Source organism: Bison bison, unplaced genomic scaffold, assembly GCF_000754665.1.
Source record: "Bison bison bison isolate TAMUID 2011002044 unplaced genomic scaffold, Bison_UMD1.0 scf7180017864042, whole genome shotgun sequence".
Classification (NCBI taxonomy): Eukaryota; Metazoa; Chordata; class Mammalia; order Artiodactyla; family Bovidae; genus Bison; species Bison bison.
The window spans coordinates 1,278,862-1,301,338 of record NW_011494614.1 but is presented as its reverse complement, the minus strand read 5'-3'; the positions used below and the strand labels follow the sequence as shown (position 1 = coordinate 1,301,338).

At 38.8% G+C, this 22,477-nt stretch overlaps 2 protein-coding genes across 10 annotated transcripts in view; one reads left to right on the top strand and one right to left on the bottom strand.

The window, feature by feature from the left end:
- The window catches only part of P2RY12 (purinergic receptor P2Y, G-protein coupled, 12), a 53,537-nt gene extending 37,898 nt beyond the window's left edge, over positions 1-15,639 (top strand). Inside the window, exons 1-2 of one of the 2 annotated variants that reach the window (XM_010835365.1) lie at positions 4,680-7,662; positions 11,756-15,639. In XM_010835365.1, coding sequence (XP_010833667.1) covers positions 13,643-14,662 — 1,020 coding nt within the window. In that variant the 5' untranslated portion in view covers positions 4,680-7,662; positions 11,756-13,642 and the 3' untranslated portion in view covers positions 14,663-15,639. Of the gene's footprint in view, positions 1-4,679; positions 7,663-11,755 lie in introns of those variants that run through there. The other variant, XM_010835364.1, reaches the window with a different exon arrangement.
- Positions 1-22,477, bottom strand: part of MED12L (mediator complex subunit 12-like) — a 368,195-nt gene that overhangs the window by 81,459 nt on the left and 264,259 nt on the right. For all 8 annotated transcript variants that reach the window (XM_010835383.1, XM_010835387.1, XM_010835384.1 and 5 more), the window contains one exon: positions 3,813-3,960. In XM_010835383.1, the coding sequence (XP_010833685.1) occupies positions 3,813-3,960 (148 nt within the window). The remainder of the gene's footprint in view (positions 1-3,812; positions 3,961-22,477) is intronic.

The following is a 22,477-nucleotide window of genomic DNA, read 5'->3' as shown; positions in this document are numbered from 1 at the left end:
GTGAGAGTTGGACTATAAAGAAAGCTGAGTGCCGAAGAATTGATGCTTTTGAACTGTGGTGTTGGAGAAGACTCTTGAGAGTCCCTTGGACTGCAAGGAGATCCAACCAGTCCATCCTAAAGGAGATCTGTCCTGGGTGTTCATTGGTAGGACTGATGTTAAAGCTGAAACTCCAATACTTTGGCCACCTGATGCAAAGAGCTGACTCATTTGAAAAGACCCTGATGCTGGGAAAGATTGAGGGCAGGAGGAGAAGGGAAAGACAGAGGATGAGATGGTTGGATGGCATCACCGACTCAATGGACATAGGTTTGGGTGGACTCTGGGAGTTGGTGATGGACAGGGAGGCCTGGCGTGCTGTGGTTCATAGGGTCACAAAGAGTCGGACACGACTGAGTGGCTGAACTGAACTGAAACGGCTTGCTAATGGCAAATGTAATAGCAAATGTTTTAAAAACAACATTAGGAAGAAAGGAGATTTCTATTTCAACAACAAGCAAGTATGGTTTAGGGGCAAAAGACAAGCAAAACACCTAGGGTGTTTTATTTCCTAAAACAAATAAACAGAGAATCAAAATGTGCTGAGTAAAATAAGGTACAAGATTATGTGTAACTTTTGCCAAATAACACCAAATATAATGCAAAGAATAAGAATAAAGAAGTTCATGAAACCTACTAGTTTTTCAATATCTATTCTCAAAGGTACAAATTAAGTTATATTGCCTTCAATATAACTGCTCACAGGTCATAAGTGTGTTTAAAATATTCACGTTTTTAATTTTTCACTTACCAACATCACTGATCCAAGACTGAAAGCTTACACCACTAGTCTTGGATACCATGAGCTTTGGAAGTGAAGTTAATATATTTTTTCAGTCTTTCTTGGTACAAAAACCAAGTGTGTCATCAAAAAAAGTAACAGAATTGAGGATGAAGACCCAGTATGAGAACTCAAAAAAGCCTCTTTATTGGTTTGTCTATATTAATAGGCTCTATTTACTTACACATAGCCAAGTGAAAGAAAAATTTAAGAAATTACTGTTGGTTCTCAAAGGAATATTTTAATGACGTTTACATAAGCAATAATATAATAGCAATTCATAGATTTTCATCTGTTTTATGTTCATTTGCTTTCAAAATATATATTATTGCTCTTCTGTGGCTTAATTTTGGTTTTCCATTTTTTAAAACAACTCTAATCCTGGTGCTCACTTCAGCAGCACATATACTGAATCTCTAATCTTAGAAGTTTGGGCTTTTGTTGTTATGATAAACTTCATTAGTGGTCTGCAAATTCATACCCAAAGATGACCTGTGAATGTAAATGTAGAATGAGACTTGCCTATTTCGACTTGAAATGTCATTTCAACATTAGATTATGAATCCACCCCACCCTCCCAGGCAAAGTCTGGTTGATCCGAGAGCATACGTAGTAAGTTCCTCAAAGCCACGTTTCTATTTGTAACCAGAAAGCAAACACATGCTAACACTACCTGTTTTCTGGTCTCACCAGCATATCAATGCTAGTGTTTACATAGCGACTTAAACATAAGACTTCTTAGCAGAAGGCAGCTCGCTATCCCAAATTAACAAGCATATTTCTGATTGATGAGGAGTTTTATTTAGAATGTGGGAAAGAAAAAATCCGCAATGAAGATGCCCCTCTCCTCAGCGGTGCCTCTAGTACTGGAATATCTCAAAAATTAGCGGGAAGAACAATGATCTCCTGGTGAGTTCATAAGCAAGAACTGACTATTTAAGAGACTAATCCAAAGATAGGACAGATGATAGCTGAACATTTTAAAAAAACTCTTTGTAAAGAAAGGAAGTGGACTCAGCAGAAAAGGACACCACAGTGCTTCCTTCCTTGTCTTACCCCTCAGCCTTCCAACACCAAACATTCCACAGGATCTGGAAAGACTTGCTAAAATTAATTTAGGAAAAGCATGTATTACTGAACCTCCTAAAGAGAAAGTGTCCATCACATTCCCAAATACACAAAAAAGTAGTTTCGGATACATTTTGCCAGCCAGCTGCTGAGCTTCGAAATTCAGACTATTTCCTCTTTTCTTTAATAGAGAAAACAGAAAAATAGCAGATCGACAGTTTTTTTAGAGCAGTTCTTCCCCCTCCTCACAATCTCGATAATGGCAACAGGTTTCATTTCCCTTCCACCACCTCATGGAGCTCCTACAGCACTAGCTCCTTATGTGGCCACAGAAGAGAGTTGGGGAATCTTATGTAAATAACACGAAGGCAGCTGTCCCATTGAGTTCTAATACATCAGATGCCCAAAACACACTTTTAAGACTGAAAAACATGCCACCCTCCTACCTTGTTTCTGCATCTGCACCCTTAATGATGGAGAGGAAAGAGAGCTATTTGCGTTGGTTATATCTAAATTTTCTGTAGGAAAGATCTACTGTGGACAAGCCTCAGTATTTCGTTCAGTTAAAGTCCTAAGACTGGATCCTCTGGGAAAAGGTTCATAAAACAGTATTTATTTTGTAGTGAACAACAAAGTGGAATTCCTAGAGGTGGTTTATGCCAGGTGTAGGAAGTGAGCTATTTTCATAGGGAAAGTCCAAACTGTCTTCCCAGTGTATTACCTAAGTAAGAGAGAAATAAACACCACTGGTGGTAGTGGAGCATACAAAACGATAGCACATTGTAAATCACATGACTATCTAATAAAATAAACTTTGGGAAGGGTAATTAGGCCAATGTGAACCGGATAATTACAAAATTCCAGTTGTGCAATAAGGTGACATAATACAAAGGCATAGCTTCACTGTAGGAACTATGTAAAAACACTGAGGAAAGAGCATTCCAAGTCATTATGGAGCAAAGACCCCGTTTTATTCCTAACAGAAATTGCTTGGAGATGCAAGTAGCCTCCACTACCTATTGCACCTATTCTTCTGAATAACATAAGAAAAGATCAGTCACTGCACTGTCACAAATTTCAATTATCATGTAAATATGATGAGGCTTCCCTGGTGGCTCAGTGGTGAGAATACGCCTGCCAATGCAGGAGACGTGGGTTCTATCCCTGGGTCAGGAAGACCCCCTTGAGGAGGACATGTCAACCTATTCCAGTATTCTTGCCTGGAAAATCCCATAGACAAAGAAGCCTCATGGGCTAAAGTCCATGGGGTTGCCAAGAGTCTGACATGACTGAGTGATTAAACAACAACAAAAATATGATGAGCCAACTGCAAGCTTGAGAAAAGGATGGAATTAGGGGAACAGACCTCTTCCAGACTAAGGGTTTTCCATTTTTTCATACTTTATCACATATGCACAGTTACTCAGTCATGTCCAACTTTTTGTGACCTTTTGACTGTAGCCCGCCAGGCTCCTCTGTCCATGGGATTTTTCAGGCAAAAATATTGGAGTGGTTGCCATTTCCTTCTCCAGGGGATCTTTCCAACACAGAGACTGAACCCACATATCCTGTGTCTCCTGCATTGCAGGAGGATTCTTCACCTTCAGAGCCATCAGGGAAGTTCTTTTAATACTTTATATATGACTATTGCAGAAAATTTGGGAAATATGAAAAAAAAGAGGAGTAAAAATTACCTCTATCTATCCATGGAAGGCACCATTTTAAATGGTGCCTATAAATAAATGGAATATGTAACTATAAATGGAATCAAGGCCTTAAAATTTCAATGTGCTTATTCATATTTCAATGTAACAGTCATCTGGGGGAGGAAACACTGCTGACCATGCCACGTATGACTTTGATAAAGACTGCTAAGGCAGAAGACAAGAGAGCAAATGGGGGCAAATGCATGAGGGCTCTTTACCCCCTGTCTCTGTGTTGCTCTTCTTATTTAGGATTTTCAAAATATCTTTGGTAATCTTCTTCAGCTGATGTCTGGCTTCGTCACGCTCTTTTCCCACTCCATAAAGAAGGATTGTGCGCTGGTTACATTCATGACTTGAAGATTCATCCTGAAAAAGAGAAAACGCATTTTGAAAGCCCTGTTTAGAGGGCGGGGTTCATGGACATGAAATGCGCTAACCACAGCATCTCCATGCTGGCTCGTGCGGTGGTGGCATCTGGCCCGCCTTTCAATTCACCTCAACCTCCACTGGCAACACCCTTGTTTTTCCAGTTTGGAACTTGCTAAAGTTTAAAAAAAAAAAAAAAACACAGTGTCAACTGACCTGAAGTCTTAATAGAAGCAGTTGATGTGGGCGTACCTTACAGAGTAAGTTTTGACTCTTGATTATTTAAAATTAACATGGTGTTAATGTCACATCCTAATTACATACTAGCTATATTTTTATCCTTATGGAAAATGTTATTTCTTAGTAAGCTCGGCTTTCTACATTCAGTAAACATTTTTAAACGGTTTATATTTTTGCTAGGATCCTCAAGTACTTTTCTTTAAAAAAAAAAAATATTCCATTAACTTCCAACATGACTGTGTAAGACACAAGAACATATATTTCTTTCCAAGTGTAAACAAAAGCCAGCATGGTCTTATTAGGTGTGAGAAAAATAGCTGGAAATGCAAACGCATTCTGACACCACCTTCCTCTCCTGGACCACCTCCCTCCCCCACCCCACCCCCATCCCAAACACAGTGGATTCCATCACTGTTTTTCCTACACAGGAGAGGGAACTACCAAGGCAGAGCATCACAAAAACACACTCCTTAAGCAAAGTTAAATCATCTAAGATATGTCCTCTCTTATGCCTGGTTTTGAATTTTTCTATGTAATCTTTTCTCTTTGATCCTATATTCCTAAATTTTCTTGGTAGAATTCCTAGTTCTATCATTTAGCCCATCTTCTTTTCTTAACATTTGCCCATATTTACTCGTGCGAGGTAATTCCTATCACTAATAGTATCTATCCCTAAGAAGCTCACACGAGGGAAAGATTTGTCCCAGGAAAAACAGACTGTATTCTGTGCATATAAATTAGCAGTGGCTGCAAAAAAGAACAGAGTCCTTGTGACCTGAAGAACACTAATGTTCAATATGGAGTACACTCCATGTGTGTGCTCTGCACAAAGCAGCATTTTGCTTCTGCAGTCTTGAGGAAGGACCCTGTTTCCTCTCAGTCTCAGTCACTGTTCTCTCAGTCCCTTTTTGTCATTCTGTCTTTCTCTCACCTGCCTGCATTCAAGGCACCACTTCTTGCATCGCTTCCTTCTTTACAACATTTTATCAGAAACATACATTTGCATAATCTGCCAATCTATCTTGCTACCACGTCCCCAAATGTTATTTTAAGTGCTCAAATTTGCCTTCTTAAAAAAAAAAAGCTAGCAGTGTTTTCTAGAAGCTGTTATTTAATACCCTGAGTTGCATAATCTCTTCCAAAGTCTCAATGGACAGACCTAACCCCAGCATAAAGTCAACACAGACAGTGATTCCTATAGCTCTATGACCTGAGCTACTTGACTAATCTCTGATTTTGTTGTTCCTCCACTGATATACTTCCTTTTTGTCTGGTAGGATGTATAAATATAAGCCCTACAAAGGGAACAGAAAGGCGATGAGGAAACTGTACAAAATTCAGATACCAGTCATGTGCCCTGGTGATTGTTTTCAGTTAAGTCACCTGTCAAGTGGTTCTGATGCAAACTTGAGTGTGAGGGGTGATGGAAAGATGTTAGCAACAGCTGTTTACAGAGTACCTACCTACAGCAAGACAAGGTACTACGAACCCTGAAAAAATGCATGGATGAATGTCCCCTGATTAAGGAGTACAGATTCAGTGTCATCCCAGCAGCATCTGCAGAGCTTGAAGCCCAAACAGGGAAGAGGAAGGAAGGTATCCTAGAAAGATCCATGTGTTCTATGGACACAGAGTACTATGGCTCCACACTGATCAAGTAACAGCCTAAGATCAGGGTAAGAGAGGGCTGTGACTGCACCCAAGGTATGCCCTTGCCAAAGCCATGGTCCAGAATAACGAGCCTTTTCGAGCCTCAGATTCTTCCCCTAAAAACTGGTAACACCTCCTTTATTACAATGCTTGAGTGAGAACTGAGATATGTCTGTAAAAATGCTTAGTGGCATATCAGATTCAGCACCCCCTGCTGCCCATTCATATTACTGCACCTCCCCCGGTAAGCGCCCTACAACCACATTGCTACTCAGTATTTCCCAAAGGCGCTGAGCACTTCCTTCCTTTGCTGGTCTCCTCCTGCCACCTGAAATGCTCTCAGCATCCTCAACTGCACTTGTAGAAATGCTGCGTACAATGACAGCATTTCTGTCACCCGAGTTCATTGAAAACCTTCACTACAGGGGAAGGGGTGGAGAGGACAGACTTTGGAGCATTTATCACGGTGTACAGCACTTATTTTCTCAGTATCTGTTAAATGTCTGTCTTCTCCACGAGACTGTCAGTTTTGTGAGAAAGAACCCGGTCTATTTTATTCACATTTACATTCTCCTTAATGGCACTTAATATTTGTTAAATATGTGAAACAAGTAATAATTAAGTAACCAAAAAACTAAAAGAATGGGGCAGGGGTGAAGATAAGAACAAAACACGGTTTTATAGAAAAGTTGGCTTGATAACTAAGTGTTGAAAAACTGAAGATGAGAAATGAGAGGCAGAGAGAAAGACCAAAAAGACCTCTTTTGGTCTGAGGTTTGTAGGGTCAAGAGGTTGGTCAAGAGGTTTGTAGGGTATAAATTAGGTCTTAATGGTAGAAATAAAAAATAAGAAGCAAAATCAAGAGGTACCTGAAAGAAGTTAGGAAAGGACTGGGAAGTTTCAAGACAGACTCACTAGATAAAATCTGTTGGTGGGTAAAGGAGCAAGTTATAAGGGTAGGGAGCTCATGAATTTACCATTAGGTGAGGGAAATTCAAGGGGTGGGTGAAAATGTATTACAAATGTCTAGCAGGTGGTTTGTCAGCAGGTATAGTGTAGAAGTGACAGCTTAGGGAAAAAAGCAATATGTCCCTAGAAGGGATTCAAACCTCCCATGTTCTCTTTGGAAAGGGTATGGGAGGGAAGAATGCTGAGACAGTGAAGGAGATAAGTAAGTCATCAAATGATGGATATACAGTCTCCATAATTAACAAGTAACCAAAGAAGTCAAGGTCACAAAAGTGAGGGAAGCAAGAATTAATAACAGGGGTCATCAACAGTGTTGAAAAGTTAAGAAATCACAGTGGATGCTGGCTTCCCTGACTTGCTTCTTAAAAAAACAAACAAACAAAAAACCGTGTGAACCTCAAAAGAGAAGTTTCTCTAGAGTGGGAGGGGCAGAGAGGAGGAAACAGGAGGTTGGAGTAAGAGCAATGGTGCAATGGTGACTGGGAGGGAAGTAGCCCACACTTACTAGCAGCTGAGTGTAAAGAAAAATAGCTTGAGAGGAAAGTGATCACTTTATTAGGATGACCAATGACATACTCTCGTTTCAAAGCTATGTTTCAAGTGAGTCTCCAGGAAGGAAATCCGGATTGGAGGGCAGATAATACTGACAAAGGAGACAGGCAACAGTGACCTCGTGTCTGGATTAACTTCAGAAGAAAGACGAGGACATCTTTCTACTTAACCACAGACAGAAATGAAAACTGGTGAAAATACAGGGAAATCTGGAGGTGAAGAAGTGAGATGCTTGTATCAGTTCACTGGCCGTATTATGCTCAGGGAATGGGCCAGAGGCAAAGTCATGAGGTAAGAGTCAGGGGATGGAATTAAAAAAACAAAAGAAGCTTGCAGCTAGCTGGGGGGGAAAAAAGCCCAAAGCACTGGTCACTCTCTACATGGAGCATGAAGACAGCTTTTCTGACATTTAACATTTTCTAGGGAAATCATGATAGGTGTTACTAGCTTCCAAAGACAAAAGGCAACATTTTTACAAGCAAATCTTTCAATAGCCTACAAGACTGGTTTACATCAATTTTTTGTGCATGTAGAAAATGTACAAGTCTTTAAATAGCAACATACACATGAGAATAAGGTCAATCTCAGAAAATGGACCACATATTACCAAAGGTATCGGTTAAGCTCTGCTCTTTCAATTAAGTATCAAAACACTCTGAAGTTGCATGGCTGTAAAAGCTCAAAGAAAGTGTTAGTCGCTCAGTCATATCCGACTCTTTGAGACTGCATCAACTGGAGCCCTCCAGGCTCCTCTGTCCATGGACTTCTCCAGGCAAGAATACTGGAGTGGGTAAGATTTTTCCAGCCCTAGGGATTAAACGCAGGTCTCCTGCATTGCAGGCAGATTCTTTACTGTCTGAGCTACCAGGGAAGCCCAAAAGATCAGTATCAAAGGATTATTCTCTTGTTGATACCCTGAAGGACACATCTGTTGGGCAGGAGAAAGAATCCACAGGACAGTCTATGGAATTCTAGCCATCCCCTTTCATGCTCGCCCACTGCTGTCCTTGAGTTAAGAAGGTCACCTCCCTGTAAACTGAGTTCTGAAAATCTTATCCTCCAAATCAATCAGTTTTCTTTCTTCAGATAATATCTCAAACTCACAAAGACTTAATTGATTTTAAGAGCAATTAGGAGGATACACATCCAAAAACTCTGGAAGGCTTGTTGTATTGATACCACAGCGATTGAAATATGTTCCTTAAGCCAAATGTTCTGAGAAGGGAAAACTGGAATTAACTGGCCTGATGTTAGTCATCTTCATTTCTTTAAAGTGACTAGAAATGTTGCCAAAACTTGTGTGTGAGTTCATAAGGATGTGACCACGGTGGTGAGGTTATTAGAGCTGTGAACTCTTTCACCTTCAGTCATTATTTCTTTCAGCTGAAGCATTCAATGGACCATATTATTCTGTATAGAATAGGATAAATTTCAAATCAATGTTACAGCAGGAATAAGCCTTGGGCTGGTGGAGGAGAATGGGTGTGCACACTGCGGGGAGGCTGTGCTAAAGAAGGAATTAACAGCAGCTTCTCAGTAGTATGACACCTGACCTGGAGTAATTTTTTCTAAATCAAGAGAATCAGGGACTCCTATAATTAGACATTTAAAGGAAAGCTTTGTACAATAATAGCTTGTAGTCAACAGTATGGCCAAAATGAGGCCTTGATCCAACAAACTCAGAGCATCCTAGGAGCATTATGGCTGTCAAGCGGATTAATTATAGATACCACTCCTCTGCTTTCAAGCAAAACACGCAAGACAAGGATGACAAATAACTGAATCACCAGAGATAGTATCCTTTTTTTGTTTTTTTTTTGCTAAACATCACAATGCCCAATACTCCTTACTTTTGGAATTTATCTTATAATATCTAACCTAAATTTCTACATTCTAACAGGTAAAGCCAAGCTAGATGACATGAAAACTGCCTTAAATGCATGTGCTCCATCAGAACGTTCTCTAATGTCAACACAACTGCATTTCAAAACCATAAGACAAGAGAACTAAAATAGCATTAAGAGCTAATCCAAGGGCATCATTACCTCTTCATCTCCTCCCCAGCCCAGTTTCACAAGGACCACAGGTTCCTGCCATTTCAGGGCATGGCCCTCTCCATTCCCAGAAATCCTATTTGAAGCAAATATGTATTTTCGGATAAACAGACTACCTTTAGTAGACTCGATTAAAAAAGAAACCAATTAAACCATGTGTATATAAAAATTCTAGGGTATACAGAATTAGTTCACTTTTCCAGTCATCTTCCAATGACAAAACACTATCAGAGAAGGTTCACAGACAGGTGTGGTTGCGAGTTAAAGTCAGAGGAGAGATAAAGCTAATTTAATTTAGATCAAGAACTGGAGCCTTTCATTTACCCCGCAACTCCCTAGTCACAGCACTATAGAAATCTGGAAACATAAATGAGTTAAGTACACTGAAATAGTGTTCCTTTCGTGTGGCATATTAATTTCTTGAAAATAGTCAGGATTTCTCCCGCCACCCCCCACCCAAACCTTGTTTCATCCAAAGGTCTTAGAAACACTTCACAAGCATTCCTTAAAGCTGACAATCAATCCGGTGTAAAGCCAAGTATGACTCCTATTTTCCTAAAAGGAGTACAGCCATTGCATTCATGGCGTTCCCCTCTCACTGCTGGGCCTCAGTGCGGGGGAAGGGTTGTGGAGACAGTAAGATGGAGAAGACTCTTACACACTGTGGCCACAGGTGCAGGCTCTAGAACTAGAAAGCATGAGTTGGTATCAGGTCTCTAATTTGGCTGCTCTACTCCTCCGTTTTCATCATCCAGAGTACAGAAATAAGATGATTATCTACTTCACAGAATAGTTAACTCATGACAATATAAGAAACCCAAAGTGGGCTGTTATTATTCTGAAGCGTATGTGGCATAAAAGCTTTTTCAAAAAGTATGATCTCTCTCTAAACCAACAAATAAGTTAATTTTCCAAGAGTATATCATCAAACTGACGTCTAGGTGACTAACAGATGGGGACCATGACGTGACTGACATTTCCAACCGAAATTACCCAAATCCATAGCTTGATTTCAAATCCATAATGCCAACAAAATTCTCAGCTAGTTTAAATCAGTGGCCTTCAACCCTTAAGGTATATGAGCACCACTCATACAGCAAACTACAGGAGAGAGAACTACAGACAAGGGCTGCATCCCTGAGTTTCTGAACCACCAGGGCGAGAATGGTGCCCACGAAAGCGCATTTCTCATGACTCCTCAGGTGACACTGAGCTGCTGTTCTATACTTGAAAAACCGTCCGTGAAGATCATCTAATCTACACTGAGACAGACACACTCAAAATTCAGAAAAAATAAATAATCCAAAGATATATTTACAACAAAGACACTTACCCAGGTGGATCTGCTGGTAACAGAAGGACATTATAGTTCAAAACAGTGTGTGAGTGTGCACACAAGCGTGAGTATCCACAATATTTATATAAAGGTGATAGTGAGTCTCTTCACTGAATGATTGTTGTTGCTAGTCGCTAAGTCATGTCCGACTCCTTTGCAACCCCATGGGCTACAGGATTTCCCAGGCAAGAATACTGGAATGGGTAGCTATTTCCTTCTCCACGGGATCTTCCCAACTCAGGGATTGAACCCATGTCTCCTGTTTGGCAGGCAGATTCTTTACCACTGAGCCACCTGGAAAGCCCTCACTGAAATGATATATTTCCCCAAAAAACAAAGGCAAAGTCAAAAGAAATTTGTTTAAACTCTACTCAAGACAGGCATAAAAGTCCTATATAATAAGCCTAGCAATGGATACAACTGTTTTTTTCTTTCTTAATGTAATTTTAGAATCTTCAATTTTATAATGGGAGGAAATTGTGTCGCCTACAAAGAGCTGATCAAATACAGATTTAAAATAATGACATTATTAACCAGGAAAAAAAAACAAAGAGCAAGAGACCTAACATCCCTAATGAGCACACATTACGAGTTAATGTGATTACTTGTTAAAAGGCAATAGATCACCAGTGTTGGGCACAATATGTTTTCAGGTAAATAACCATCTGACAAAGCAAGTCTGCAGCCTTCTCCAGGAAGCAGATATCAGTAGGCTTGATCTCCTGGACTTATCATTTGCATGGGAAATAACCCAAAGAGCTCACAAAGCATCAACTCTATGGCAGGTTTCAGTAAAAAGCCACAGGATTTTAAATTGCTTTTTAAAAGATGACTTCTCACCCACCGTGCCCCATATTTCTCAAGGAAATAAAAGCAGAAGTCCTAAAAGCGGGCCAGACGGAAATACAGTGTCTGCACAGCCCTGAGTCCACAGCATCTGAAGGTAATTTCTGATTGTAAAGTCCTCTTCCTCGCTCCCTCTATTTCTCTCTAGAACACTCAAGACCTGACGGACGAAACTTCAGCAGATTCTCTATCATAAAGAGTGTGAGCAGCTAAACTAAGACATTAAAAGGAAAATAACAGATGCCACTCTACAGCCTGTATTAACTACCGCTTACTGGATACATTCAAATCCTTGAGAATCGAGTAACCAGGTAATTTTATATCTAGAAGTATTTGACAAGCGTACGTATTTGCACTATGATGTGTGTGTATTTTTTTTTTCAAGTTTTCTTAAGTTGGAAACCTTTAATAGCAGTATCAATCTGAGTACTTAAATGGAATATAAACTAAAATACAAGCTACCTTAATGATGCTGGAGATAACCATTAACTTCTTCATTGAAAATAAATTATACAGAACATGGAAGAAAATTCAAACAGTCTTACTTATTTTATCTTGAGCATAAAATGAGATTTGCTATAGTTAGGGGGAGCTGAAGTTCTTCATGTCAAGAATACTTGATGAACAAGCAACAGTTTATGAAAAATGAGCATTCTCAAAGTATAATTTCCAAAACTATCAGGGCATAAACAAAGAAAAATGCCAGTAGCAAGTAAGGTTAAGTGGGTTATCTTCTATCAAATTCTGGGGTTTATTTAGTCATTTTTTTTTTAAGTTAAACTGGTGAGGAGGTGTATGATGTAAACCTTAATTTGTTTAATGTTCAATAATAAAAGGATGGAAAAAAGAATTCCACTGACATTTGGGGGAACTTAGAAGTTTTTTCCTTGGTATTGAGGTATCTGTGCTTTAATATTACCATGTCTTATATTTAGGAATAATATTTTCTTTAGAATCAATTCCATTGGTTTTTGATGAATTCAAATTTTACAAATTCCATTTTAAATTTCAAAACTTAGATGCCAAATACTTTATTCAAGTTAATACATTCAAGTCAAGTGTTAATTTCCTTTATAGCTGCCTGTTGTGGTATAAAAACCTATGGTTTTTTTTATACCAGGCAAGGACATGATCTTGGCATTTTATTTTAGTTACCATTATACAGTCTATAAACCTAGAAAGTATGCCTGGGGTATTTTGAGGAATGCCATCTAATGACTACATAGAGAAATCATTTCCTCATTTTTTTTTAACCATTTAAAAAATTTTCCCTGAATGATAGTCAAGAAAACATACGTGAAACTTTAAAATTTACAAAGCAAAGCTGGAAAAGAGATGCACGTGAGTTAAAATATTTGCAGCCAAAGAATACTCTGTGAGGCTGATTTTCAAATGGATGGCAGAGCAATACAGAGGCAGAAATACATTCCAATTATAAAGGGAAAAATTTGTTTTCTGCTTTTTATTTAACAATAAATTTTATACAAGTGATTTTATACAAACTTCTTTTCACTTTTTACTTTAAAAGTCTACTATGCAATTATCAGTCATTTCTCCTTAGAACACTTTGAAGGTACTAGAGAGAATGGAGTCCAGGAGTAAGGATTGCTATAGGAAAAGTGACTATGCATAAAAACAACAAAGTCAGAAGGTAAGGAAATGACACTGGAGAAGAATAAAGCATAGCCTAAGTATTTCTGTTCTAGGTTTTATGTATATGCATTTTTGCCTAAGATCAAAAATGTTCTATAAGAGGCAAACATTCAAAAATAAGAAATACAAAGTAACCACATCTTCAAAAAATGTTCTCCAGACTATTTTACTGTGCAAATAGAGTATCTGCCACTATGAAATGTTTTGATTTGGTTTTTCTGTGTTCTTTACTAACTGCCCCAGTGAAGATCAGGCACCTCAATTTTTAGAGAAGTCCCGCCAAAAATGTTACCCACAGAGATGAGGGCAAAATCAGATAGCAGGCATCTGAAAATAATCATTCCCTCCATCCGCCTCTAGGTAGCAGAGAGAGACACGAGCCATGGACAACCTCACCTCTGTGGCTGGGAACAGCAGCCAGTGCAGCAGAGACTACAAGATTACCCAGGTGCTCTTCCCACTCCTCTACACTGTCCTGTTTTTTGTTGGACTCATCACAAACAGCCTGGCAATGAGGATTTTCTTTCAAATCCGCAGTAAATCCAACTTTATTATTTTCCTTAAGAACACAGTCATTTCCGATCTCCTCATGATTCTGACTTTTCCATTCAAAATCCTCAGCGATACTAAACTGGGAACAGGACCTCTGAGGGCCTTTGTGTGCCAAGTGACCTCCGTCGTGTTCTACTTCACGATGTACATCAGTATCTCATTCCTAGGACTAATAACTATTGATCGCTACCAGAAGACCACCAGGCCCTTTAAGACAGCCAATCCCAACAATCTCTTGGGGGCTAAGATTCTCTCGGTTGTCATCTGGGCATTCATGTTCTTAATCTCCTTGCCTAACATGATTCTGACCAACAGGAGGCCGAGTGACAAGACTGTGAAGAAATGCTCATTTCTGAAGTCAGAGTTTGGTCTGGTTTGGCATGAAATAGTCAATTATGTCTGTCAAGTCATTTTCTGGATTAATTTTCTAATTGTCATCGTATGCTATACGCTCATTACCAAAGAACTGTACAAGTCATATGTGAGAACAAGGGGTGCTGGCAAAGTCCCCAAGAAAAAGGTAAACATCAAGGTTTTTATTATCATTGCTGTATTCTTTATATGTTTTGTTCCATTCCATTTTGCCCGAATTCCCTACACCCTGAGTCAAACCCGGGACGTCTTTGACTGCACTGCTGAGAATACTCTGTTCTACGTGAAAGAGAGCACACTCTGGTTAACATCCTTAAATGCATGCCTGGATCCATTCATCTACTTTTTCCTTTGCAAATCCTTCAAAAATTCCTTGATGAGTATGCTGAGATGTTCCAATTCTACATCATCTCCATCCCATGACAAACGGAAAAAAGGACAGGACGGCAGTGACCCAAGTGAAGAGACACCAATGTAAATAAACTGAGGTAATATTTCAGTCTATTAGTGTATAGAACTCCCCAAAGGCAAGCACTATGTGGAAAATATTAACATTGACTAAGAAGTAGCCGAGTTAGTAACAATAACTCTTGAAACAATAAATAGAAGACTAGGAAAGCAATTGTCATTTACTTGTCCAATACTGAAAGCAATCTTAAGAAGCAGAGAAGTAACCTAACATGTAGCTGTGTAGTAAAACAAACTGCATCCAATCACTATGCCACATGCAAAACTACACACAGGTTATGATAAGAAGCATTTTGACAAAATGGGTAACCATATAATAATAATGTATATGTAATTTTAAAAAAACATTGATCACAATCCTATTATGAATTTATTATAATCAGCTAAGAATGATAAATCTGATAAAATCACACCAATTATTATATACTAATATATGTATATATACTTATACATGCTTATAGATATATATATATATATTGCAGTCCCTTAACCAAATGCTTACCTATGCAATATTCTTTATAAAAATTTAAGTAATTGAGACATGCAAAGAACAGTAACTACTAACTTTCAATTATGAGGAAAAACTTAAGGGATTTAAACTAATTGAAATGGTAACTGATCAGATTAAAAGGTTTTAAAACTACCTTCTCAAGAAAAACAGCAGAAATAGCAAACTTATTAAAACAGAGTTATTTTACAACATTCAAATACCAGGAACTTATGGATATTTCCTTAACAGCACAGAAACTGGTTTACTCATATTTTGATAACTTTAGTAAATACAGTACCATCATTGATACTGATCTCTATTAACTAGCTTCTAAAAACTGTGATTTGGGCTGATGAACATTTCCCCTATGAGAAAAACAAATTAAATATGATTATGCAGTTGAACAGTATGAACATTAACAGGAAAGTGATGAAAATGTTGGGAATTACCTGTTTGTCATGTGTGTATATAATAAATAATTTACATTAAACTCTAAAGCACACTTTGTTGGAATTTCTTTGTTCAAAGTTATGAGATACTATAACTCATTTTCTATACTCCTATATCAAATGAACCTATTTAAGAAAGGATAGTTGCCAATATTATCCTTTTTATTACATGCTATTAGGCAAAATCTATTTTGAAGGTGATCTCTCATGTCAATTAGTTCATTGTTGTTATTGTTATTTAGTTGCTAAGTCATGTCTGACCCTTTACAGTCCCTGGACTAGAGCACACCAGGCTCCTCTGTCCATGGGATTTCCCAGGCAAAAATACTGGAGTGGGTTGCCTTTTCCTTCTCCAGGGGATCTTTCCAACTAAGGGATCAAACCTGCTTCTCCTGCATTGACAGGCAGGTTCTTTACCACTGAACCACCAGGGAATCCAATTAGTTCATACATAAATGAAAAATTAGGTCAAACTTATAATGTTGTGAGATTATACACAAGCCATATTGTTTTCTTAATGTAAACAAAACATACATCACACTTGGAAATGGACATGATTTATCAATTATTTATGATCCTCAGAGGTGATTCCCAAATACAAGGCAGAGATACCAATGTCTAAATATAATGTGAGAAGAAATAAAAAGGATTAGCTGTAGTAAAAGGAAGTTCACCGAACTCCAATATAATAGATTCTATTCTACTAAGTTAAATTTCAGTACAAAGCTGAGCTCATTTAACTCTCTGCTAAGTCGTTTCAGTCGTGTCCAACTCTGTGCGACCCCGTGGACGGCAGCCTACCAGGCTCCTCCGTCCTTGGGAGTCTCCAGGCAAGAGTACTGGAGTGGGTTGCCATGGTATCTATTCTCAAGCAGCCACATTTCCTTCTCTGGCACTTCTGCAAGTGAGCACTGGATGTCAGTGGAGACACACACAGAGCCATGAATCAGAAAAGATGCATATTCGACTTACTGCTAGGTCAAAGGCAGTAGCCATTTCTGCCAGAGAGACCAACGCAATTCACTCTAATATCATAGGAGCAAATTCGTTCTGTAAGAAAACCAGGATATTTGAGCTGGAAAAGAAACAAGGATCAACAAATCTGACTACCTTACTTTGAATATGGGAAACATAAAGGGCAGATCTACTCCTCAATCTAGCCAAGTCAACGGTAGATTGGCCACGGGTTAGAGCTGGCCACGTCATGCTGCCAGGGTTGCATTAGGTGTCGGAAGACTGCAAGGCAGGCAGAGATTTCCTGACTAATCTTTCATTTGGGATTAAACTCATTCACGGATGATGATTTCAATAAGAGAAAGAACCAGAAAAGCTAACGGTGTTATAATACTTTTGCAAAACAAATAAACAAACTTGTTCAATGTTTGGAATTATCTAGGTTATTATACATAATATGAAAATTTTACATTAAACTCTAAATCATACTTAGTTGAGGGTTTTTATTCAAATACATTAGAAGCATATACTCCTTTATCAAATATCAAACTGAACCCATTCAAGATAGATTAAGAGATCACTATTTATGGAGTGCTCATTTTACACAGAACATGTCACTATCTCTAGCTTTAGGAATTTTAATATATACAATATATCTCTCATTTCACAACAACTTCCAAAAGAGAGAGAGAGAGACACCAAATTTTGTAGATACAGATTCAGAAGATGAGACAGACAAAATATAGTCTTGCCCATAAAAGTGGCTAAGAAGTCCAAATGATGCTGGTTACTGGCACTTTCTCCCAGTGGTTTCTTATATAAATAGTCTAAAGCAGGTGTGACAAATTTTAGCCTGCAAGTCAAATCTAGCCCAGGACCTGATTCATACAACCTGTGATTTAAGCATGGTTTTTACACTTTCAAATATTTGCAGGAGGAAAATTGGAAGAATAAAACTTCACACTGCACAAAGTTGTATGACATTCAAATTTCAGTGTCTGTAAGGTTTAATTAGCACACAGCCACACCCACCCAGGTTTTATCTATGGCTGACTGCCTGTTACAACAACAGGGCGGAGTAGTTGTGACAGATTGAGGGGCCACAAAACCCAAATATTTACTACCTGGCTGTTTAGAACACTGACAGCCCTGCACTGGAACCCTAAAACTTCAAAGAAATGCACTGCACAGAGAAAGAGCCCTCTCTCCAAGCATCTCAGTGTTTCAGCAGCTTTGCACTGAAAACACCTGTAGGTTCCTCTGGCTTATCTAGGTCATAACGGCTGGCTGGTAACATGCAAAGTGGAAAGTGGGATTACCCCGATGCTGGTGGGAGCAAAACATGCAAATATACTTACAAGCCAATAAAAGAAACAGCCTGACTTTAACAAAATAAGTAAATAAAAATGGGAAAGGGGCAAGAGAAATCAATTCCCAAGAGAAATACAAATAGATATTAAAAATATGAAAAGATATACACCCTCATTAATAAACAAGTTTATGTTTACATGACATGGCTTTTTTCACCTGTAAATTTAGAATTGGCTTAAAAGATTTTTAACAATTTTGTTGGATAATCCCACTTGATGAGACAAAAAATGAGTACAATCTTTCCGGAAAACTTTTTAAAATACCACTCAACATTTCAATGCATATCCTTTGATCCAGAAATCCCACTTCTAGGAAACTTTCTATAAATATATGTAAGAATAAATACATAAAAATACATGGAGTGGTATTTGCTCTACAGCATGTTTTTAATAGAGAAAAATTGGAGGGAAAAAAAACTTAAATGCCCAAAAGCAACGGCTTATTTAAACTATGATAACTTTATATAGTATAACCCTTTTTAAAAAATTGTTAGTAAATCTTCATATACTAACATGGAATGAAGCAAAGATCCAATATGTCAATAAATATATATATACACACATATACATATTTGCACACCACCCCATGGGAAAGAAATGCAAAAGCGTAAAATGGCTGTCTGGGGAGGCCTTACAAATAGCTGTGAAAAGAAGGGAAGTGAAAAGCAAAGGAGAAAAGGAAAGATATAAGCATCTGAATGCAGAGTTCCAAAGAATAGCAAGAAGAGATACGAAAGCCTTCCTCAGCGATCAGTGCAAAGAAATAGAAGCAAACAACAGAATGGGAATGACTAGAGATCTCTTCAAGACAATCAGAGATACCAAGGGAATATTTCATGCAAAGATGGACTCGATAAAGGACAGAAATTGTATGGACCTAACAGAAGCAGAAGATATTAAGAAGAGGTGGCAAGAATACACAGAATAATTGTACAAAAAAGATCTTCACAACCAAGATAATCATGAAGATGTGATCACTCACCTAAAGCCAGACATCCTGGAATGTGAAGTCAAGTCAGCCTTAGAAAGCATCACTACAAACAAAGCTAGTGGAGGTGACAGAATTCCAGTTGAGCTATTTCAAATCCTGAAAGATGATGCTGTGAAAGTGCTGCACTCAATATGCCAGCAAATTTGGAAAACTCAGCAGTGGCCACAGGACTGGAAAAGGTCAGTTTTCATTCCAATCTCTAAGAAAGGCAATGCCGAAGAATGCTCAAACTACCGCACAATTGCACTCATCTCACATGCTAGTAAAGTAATGCTCAAAATTCTCCAAGCCAGGCTTCAGCAATACATGAACCGTGAACTTCCTGATGTTCGAGCTGGTTTTAGAAAAGGCAGAAGCACCAGAGATCAAATTGCCAACATTCGCTGGATCATCGAAAAAGCAAGAAGAGTTCCAGAAAAACATCTATTTCTGCTTATTGACTATGCCAAAGCCTTTGACTGTGTGGACCACAATAAACTGTGGAAAATTCTGAAAGAGATGGGAATACCAGACCACCTGACCTGCCTCTTGAGAAACCTATACGCAGGTCAGGAAGCAACAGTTAGAAATGGACATGGAACAACAGACTGGTTCCAAAACTGGAAAGGAATACATCAAGGCTGCATACTGTCTCCCTGCTTATTTAACTTATATGCAGAGTATGTCATGAGAAATGCTGCAATTCATGGGGTAGCAAAAGTTGGACACGACTGAGTGACTGAACTTTCACTTTCTACTGTATATTAATGTCAATAACTGAATTCTTTAAACTTTTTTTCCTTTTATAATAAAATTATGAAACTGGATACTAATATAAATATTTCAGATAATAGTGTAAATTTATTGCTTGTTGCCTGGAGAATCCCATGGACAGGGGAGCCTGGTGGGCTACAGTCCATGGGGTCGCTAAGAGTCAGACACGACTGAGCGACTTCCCTTTCACTTTTCACTTTCATGCATTGGAGAAGGAAATGGCAACCCGCTCCAGTGTTCTTGCCTGGAGAATCCCAGGGATGGTGGCGCCTTGATGGGCTGCTGTCTCTGGGGTCGCACAGAGTCGGACACGACTGAAGCGACTTAGCAGCAGCATTGCCTGTTTCCAGTTATATGTAGAGATTTTACAATACCAAATTTATGTATACAAACTACAGTAATGTTAAACTGCATAATACATTTTAGATTACTACCACCTTGGGTTAGGGCTTCCCTGATAGCTCAGTTGGTAAAGAATCCTCCTGCAATGCAGGAGACCCTGGTTCAATTCCTGGGTCAGGAAGATCTGCTGGATAAGGGATAGGCTACCCACTCCAGTATTCTTGGGCTTCCCTGTGGCTCAACTGGTAAAGACTCTGCCTGTAATGTGGGAGACCTGGGTCTGATCCCTGGGTTGGGAAGATCCCCCGGAGAAGAGAAAGGCTACCGACTCCAGTATTCTGGCTTGAAGAATTCCATGGAGTCCATGGGGTCGCAAAGAGTCGGACACAACTGAGCAACTTTCACTTTCACTTCGCTTTCACCTTGGGTTAATTCAGTGTGGGATTTTAAACACTTTCATATAATCTGGGAAAGTACCATGGTATCCTTCGATGGGAAGTAAAAGGCTCTTCTATGAGTACAGGAGTTCCAACTTTGACTTTCATTTCAACTGAAAGCAAATACTTCCTCATCTTTTCAATCATTATTTATATGGTACTGGTCACATCGACAGGAACTTTATACTGTCGAGTTTGATCCAAAAGACAATCCCTAAGGAGATGACAAATTCTTCATTTATTTCCATTTGGCAGGCTTCTAATTTCTATTACTTTTCCTTACATATTTAACTCCCTCCTGATCATACTGCTGTGAACCAATTTATGTTTTCAACCAAGTACCTCACTCTGAGACAAAGAGTTTCACAAATCCATGAAAGTGGATTATACCTCCTCACTTAGCAGTAAGAAACACCCAGCTCAAAAACTCCAGAATTTGATAAGCACTCCCACACTCATCCTGTCTCTGGCAGTCAGAAGAGAGAGGGGCTGGTTCCAAGTGGGGGCTCTGGAACCAAACTGTGTGGGTTTGCAGAGGGCTTCAGTTGCAGGACTTTGGGCAACCTGCTTAACACCTGCGATTCCATTTTCTCATCTGTAAAATGGGACGGATCTCTGAGCTTGTTGTAAGAGTTCAGTTCAGTTGCTCAGTCATGTCCAACTCTTTGCGACCCCATAGACTGCAGCAGGCTGGGCTTCCCTGACATTCACCACCTCCCGGAGCTTGCTCAAACTCATATTCGAGTCGGTGATGCCATCCAACCATGTCATCCTCTGTTGTCCCCTTCTCCTTCTGCCCTCAATCTTTCTCAGCAACAGGGTCTTTTCCAATGAGTCAGTTCTTCACATCAAGTGGCCAAAGTATTGGAACTTCACTTCAGCATCAGTCCTTCCAACTCAGGACTGATTTCTTTAAGACCACATAATCACTTAGAACAGTATATAGCTAGTGTGATTTCATTGGTTTTGACTAAATTCCCTTTGAGCTTGATGAGATTTTAAATGTTTTGTTTAGGAACCTGACAAATCAGAATAATTTCTAGGACCTTTCATGGTATATCTTCTTTGATTCACTCCTTTAGTCAGCTATCCCCACAGGTATAGAGAGTACTCCATTTTTAATTTCACTTAACAAGAAATGGACTAACATGAACTACTTGACAAGCGTTATTCAAAGCACCTGGCAAACATTCAAACATTTTTATACCCTTAACAACCCAATGAAGCAAATGCTATTATTTATTTTCATTGTTATGAGGGGGCAATGGTTTCATAGAGAGCATAAGTAACTTGACCAAGGTCAGAAGAAAAGTAAGCTGGAATATAAGGAAATGAACCCAGGCACTCTGGCTCACGAGCACTGCTCCTGTCCCATCACAGCCTCTCAGGTGCATCATCAAGGCAGAGGACCCTACCCCAGTGGGCACCAGCACTGCTGTAAACTAAGAGACCACTGGCTAACATGTATGAAGCACAGAGACATAAAGGAGTCTGTTGGATATTTCCTATGGTCAAACATTTTGAAACCTACATTTAAGAGAAGATACTTCTGTAACTCTAGAAATGCCACCATAAATCAGTTCCTCTTTTGAGGTTTCCTACTCTTTGGCATTTTGAAATTTGACCAAAAAGTGATTTCCAGTTTTCATATTATGAAATTAACTTATACAGCATTTCCCTTGTTTAAACTGAAACTATCCCAAACCTACATCTAAATAATGCAGCCATTAGGAAATTTATACTTAATTACATAGGTCTAATGCCTCTATTTAAATTTTTTAAGTTTGTTTTTATTCTCTACTGAAGCAAACAAAAGGATATATGTTTTAATTATGTTCCATAACATTAATAAAACTCAAAATCTGTATTTCCAAGAAACAATTTATCTAATTCAAACATCAATTTTTCTTTTCTTTTTAAATTTATTTATTTTAATTGGAGGCTAATTACTTTACAATATTGTAGTGGTGTTTGCCATACATCGACATGAATCAGCCATGGGTGTCCACATGTGTTCCCCATCCTTAACACCCCCTCCC